The 4,903-nt window shown below is 51.6% G+C and overlaps 4 protein-coding genes across 4 annotated transcripts; all 4 read left to right on the forward strand.

Moving 5' to 3' along the window:
- Positions 1-57: 57 nt before the first annotated feature.
- On the forward strand, positions 58-615 carry DQ04_05111000 (putative GUP1; the record flags this gene model as incomplete). Its single annotated transcript, XM_009313987.1, has 1 exon — positions 58-615. One exon carries the CDS (start codon positions 58-60, stop codon positions 613-615), a length of 558 nt encoding a protein of 185 aa, XP_009312262.1.
- Positions 616-1,188: 573 nt separating this feature from the next.
- On the forward strand, positions 1,189-2,034 carry DQ04_05111010 (phosphatidic acid phosphatase protein; the record flags this gene model as incomplete). Its single annotated transcript, XM_009313988.1, has 1 exon — positions 1,189-2,034. The coding sequence occupies one exon, from the start codon at positions 1,189-1,191 to the stop codon at positions 2,032-2,034; it is 846 nt and encodes a 281-aa protein (XP_009312263.1).
- Positions 2,035-3,000: 966 nt separating this feature from the next.
- Positions 3,001-3,390, forward strand: DQ04_05111020 (hypothetical protein; the record flags this gene model as incomplete). Its single annotated transcript, XM_009313989.1, has 1 exon — positions 3,001-3,390. One exon carries the CDS (start codon positions 3,001-3,003, stop codon positions 3,388-3,390), a length of 390 nt encoding a protein of 129 aa, XP_009312264.1.
- A 596-nt stretch (positions 3,391-3,986) lies between these two features.
- Positions 3,987-4,901, forward strand: DQ04_05111030 (hypothetical protein; the record flags this gene model as incomplete). The annotated part of the gene is made up of 1 exon (XM_009313990.1): positions 3,987-4,901. A coding segment is annotated over one exon (915 nt), but the record flags the coding sequence as incomplete, so codon positions are not given.
- Positions 4,902-4,903: the final 2 nt, after the last annotated feature.

Raw genomic sequence — 4,903 nt, forward strand, 5'->3', positions numbered from 1 at the left:
TGGCGGGACTGGCATGCCTCCTTCAATCTATGGATCGTACGCTACATGTACATTCCGATGGGTGGAAGTAGGAAAAAGCACTTTAGCATATTTCCCATTTTCTTCTTTATTGCGGTATGGCACGATATTGAGCTTCGACTAATATATTGGGCCGGTATTGTCTGCATATGCTTCTTTCAAGAGATATTGGTCACGCAAGTCCTGCTCCACCCCAAGACCCGATTAGCCATTGCACTGGCAAAACGGCCGGTGTTCTACAGGTACGTTCGCATTATGGGGGCGAGTATTGGCATGATACAGCTCATCGTTATGAACCTTATTGGCTTTGGCATAGGTATTAGTGGTGCAGGTTCAAATTTTGCGGCGCTGTGGAATGAGGCGCCCATTTCATTCTTACTGCTTATGTTTTTGTACTTCTGCATGGCTTCCGTCATTTCCATCCAGGACAGGGATCGAGAGCAGTTTGAGGAACACCAGAACCGCATCAGGTATGGTCTAGCCGGTAGTGGTGGTGCGGCTGCGACGAAGGGTGTCGTCAGCAGCGGCGTCTTCACTGTAGAAACGGGCATAACAATCGAAAATGGAGTGCAACAGGACAGTGTGAGATATCTGTAAGAGGGGGGAGGGGGAGGCTGTGAGTGGGGAAACGTTTGGACTGTAAGTGGTGGTGGAAAGACGGGCATGAAAACTAGAATAGAAGCAAAGGAGAAGAGAAGCACGTTGGTTGTCTTCAATCCAGGCGGATCAAATAAAATGTATGAAAGTCCTCTTCATGGAGGAAGATGCGATATTCGTTTCCGTCTGCTCCGCTTTTTTTTTCTTGGTAAATCGACGTTGCCCATANTATGAAAGTCCTCTTCATGGAGGAAGATGCGATATTCGTTTCCGTCTGCTCCGCTTTTTTTTTCTTGGTAAATCGACGTTGCCCATAACGTGTTGTTTACTGTCACTAAACATGATCTTAAGGCTGATGTGGTGTGGTGTTGCAGTGTAAAATGTCTCCAGAATAGAACTGTGATGGCTACTCTTCAGTGGTATCTTTTTTTGTTGTTGTTTGGATTCATGTTCTTATTTCCCCTACATGATCATGCAGGTGGGGTGGGGGGTTAATTCTCCATTGCTTGTTTCTCCCTAAGCCCTCTCGGGGTGTCTTGTTGCTGATTTTTTTTTATAATTGTGAAGTACAAGATGGATTGGGAGCGAGTAAAATATCTGTGGGATCACTACCAGCTCCTCGACTGTGTCGTCGCACTTGTTTTGCTGATAACTACCACGATCATTTCAGTAATGGTAAGTCCGTACTGTCGCCCTTTCAGCTGGAGAGACCCGACAATTGATTACCCGTACATAACTGATGTGACATTTCCGTTATGGACACTTTTCGTGTTCTTAGTTACGGTGTCGGTTTTCTACGGCGTCGTTGTGACAGCCCTCGGTGGCCCGCTCTGGACGTGGTTGCGGGCCCAGCTTCTGGCCGCAGCCTTTCAGCAGGTGGTTGTTAACGTGCTCAAGGTGTACGCAGGCCGTATTCGCCCTGATTACTTAAATCGCCTGCGGTCCCTGGGGTACAATGAGGATAGCTACGCTAAGAGTGGGGTAAAGGACATGACGTCCACGGAGTATTACTGCAGGTTGGGGAACCATCATCGGGAGCTCCGAGAAGGGCGTCTCTCCTTCCCGTCTGGGCACAGCTCCACCTCCTTCGTGGTGTTCGTCTTTATGTCGCTCTTTCTTTGCGCTTATGTGCGTCCATCTTCACACGGTGGCAGCTTTATGCGTCTCATCCTCTCCTTGTGTCCTTTGCTTATTGCCTTTATGTGTGCTGTAAGCCGAACTCGAGACTACTGGCACCATTTTGATGACATTGTGGCCGGGTCGATCATCGGAACCGTCTGCGCGCTGCTGTGCTTTTACAACGCGTTCCGTATCACGGAGGGGGGGCTGTGTGTTGCAAGGCGCAGCGAATTGGCACGTGAGGAGGGGAATCCGGTCTCAGAGCAGAACACCTCCCCGGTTACTGTGCAGGTCATCTGAGGGCGGCCTGTGTACACAATGGAAGAAATAATATTTTGGGGTGTGCGTGTGATTGGGAGAGATAGAGAGAGAGAGAGAGAGAGAGAGAAGGTACGTTCAGGAATCCGCAGTGTTGGATATCCCGAAAATACATTAAAGGATGTGACGGATCTCTCTGTGTGCGCATCCTTCGCTCCGTCTCTGTGTATCGATGCACCCTCCTCACTCTCGTTGGTTGCTTGTCTGCCTTAGTAGTCTTGCATACCTATTTCTTGTTTTTCCTTTCCCTCGTTTTTGATTCAGGTTGTTATTGCCACCGCCGTGTAGGAAGCTCTCTTCCGTGGGCTGCATCCCATCTGGATCCTGTCTTGGACGCATGACGAAGATGAGGGTGACGTACTCTGGTGTGTTATTGGTAAGGCTTCTGCTACTGATGATGATGATGATGATGATGACGCAGTGGAACGTGGTGGCTGGTGCAGCCGGTGACAGTAAGTCCTCCGCCTCTTATATTGGTGAAGAGACCACAACGCAGTGGAATCTGCTTACGATGGTGATCGCTACAATTTCGGTTGCTTCTGCAGTGTACGTTGTTGTGGTTGTTTCCCTCGCCTGTTATTGCATACGTGTGTACCCAAAGAGATAAAGTGTTGAAGCACATGTTCCTCTTTTTTTTTTTGTTTTGGTATGTTGTTTTGATGTGTCTTTGACCATATTGACAATACTTTGGGGTGTCAGCATTATTGTTATCATTTGTTATTTTGGTGTACATGGGCATAGAGCAAAATGTGCAGTTGTGGTTAAAGTTCTATTGTTGTTGTGTTTCACCATTCCTCGGTGTTGCTGTTGTGTTGAGTAGGCAAGGCAGTGCCATGCGGCTTCCCTTCTTGTTCACTCTTCATTATCTATTCATGCAACTTGTTCTTACGATGACATGGTCAAGTAAAGCGCAAGCGAGTCTCCGCACAAATTGCACTGTTGTGCTGCATGTTTGGTCGCCGCGTCTTTGCGAGCGCCGGTGTGCCGCGCCACGTGTGGGCCTCCCTGCACATCCAGAGCACGCGCCAGGCCCAGCGGATCCTGCCGTCCCTCGCGCCGCTTCCTCTCGCGACGGGGTGCCACTTGTCAGGTGCTGCTGCTGCAGTCAGCGCATGGCAGGCAGTCTCCGCACTGGAGCCGCCGCACGGCGACGAGGATCCCCTCCTCTCGTCCGCGACGCTCGTGTGTCATCGCAGCTGTCTTTCGTCCCTCGCAGCCTCCTGGTGTATGCCTTTGAGGACCATAGTGTGGACACTAAAAAATAAATTTCAACACGCAGCTCCACTGCCCTTGGGGGAGTGCCGACGGGATGTGGTGGGAGACGGCGTAGCCGGGTAACGCCCCGCCAAACCACACGCGCCCACTATTTCACAGAGAGAGAGAGTGAGAGAGATAAAGAGAGAGAGAGGTGGGGGGGAAACAATTGAATCCTATTGTGGGAAGAGAAGGTTGAGTTGTTGAGAATGCGCGAACAGGTGGTGAAGAAATTGAGAGCCGTCCCTGGGTCGTCGTACTGTAGGTCGGAAAGGAAACGAGAGTGGGGGAAGAGGTGGATAACGGCGGGATGTGGAGAGGGGTCACCGCACATATATATATATATATATATTAGCACACGTCCTTATCCGCATGCTGGTTGACCACCGTCCCATGCACACATGTAGGGGTGGTTTAGGGAGTGAAGCAGGGAGACATTTGGGCGGCACTTCGTCAAAAGGGAAGTGTGGTGGTTGGGGTATGTGTTTGCGTTGTTGATTCTTTTTGCTTCTTGGTCGCTTTCATCCCGTTGTGGCGTTCTTGCGTTTCTGAAAAGGAGGGAGACAAATCAGAGAGAGGTATTTCTTTCTTGCAGTGGTAGCTAAAGAAGGGCGCGAAGCACACACACACACACACACACGTGCGCGGGAACCGATAAAACAAAACAAATCACTAACGTTATGTTGTTCACTGTTACCCCTCCGCCCAGTGATGGAGCTGCGGCGGCCACCGCAGCAACGGTAGACGAGTTCACCACCACAGGCAACACACTCACGCAGCTACAGAATTTCTTTGAGCATCACACCTTTGACACTGCTGGCCCGTACTCGGACCTCTTCTCTGTGTTGCTTTCGTGCTGCAAGCATCTTGTGGACACAAACCTCCACCACCACGCGGTCCTCTCGAACCAAAAGCACGAGGTTGGCCGACTGTCCTCCGAGACAGAAGCCTTGTGTGACGTGGCAGCCCGCTGCCAAGAAGGAATCCGCGAGCTGAAGTCATCTTCTTTGGATCCTCGCTTAGTGGAGCGAAGGATTCAAAGCCCTTCTCCTCCAGTGTCGGCGGTGACGGAAACAGCAGCAGCGGCGGCGGCTGCCCATAACGCTGATATTGAACTCCTTCGTGGGCGTTTAGATGAAGTTTATGGGCATGTGCGCGAATCGCAAGCTTCTGTGCGTGAAACACGTCTCCGCCAAGCGGATTTAGAGCGGCAGAGTGCTGACGAGCGTCGACGGCAGCAACAGGCGGAGGAGCAGTTCCGCCATTTAGAAGAGGATGTGGCGAAGCTGAAACGTGGCGTTTCTGCCCACGCCGATTATGTTGACGGCGAAGTAGCAGCAATGAGGAATACAGCGGCCTCCTCCTCTACGGATCGTGGGCCTGCGCTCAAATCATACACTGACAAGAAGATAAAGGCGCTGAGGAACGAGTTGTGCATTGCTCTGCAGGAGGCTGTTTTGGCGGAGGATGTGGTCGGGCCCTCGGCGCCCGCTGCACGCTCTCCGCGGCGGTCTGCTCGCGCCGCTGCGCCGACGGCTGCCAGGCGGGTGGCAGAGAGGGGTGGCGGCGACGACAATGACAACGACGACGACGACGA

This window comes from Trypanosoma grayi (genome assembly GCF_000691245.1).
Source record: "Trypanosoma grayi strain ANR4 Tgr_511_V1, whole genome shotgun sequence".
Classification (NCBI taxonomy): domain Eukaryota; phylum Euglenozoa; class Kinetoplastea; order Trypanosomatida; family Trypanosomatidae; genus Trypanosoma; species Trypanosoma grayi.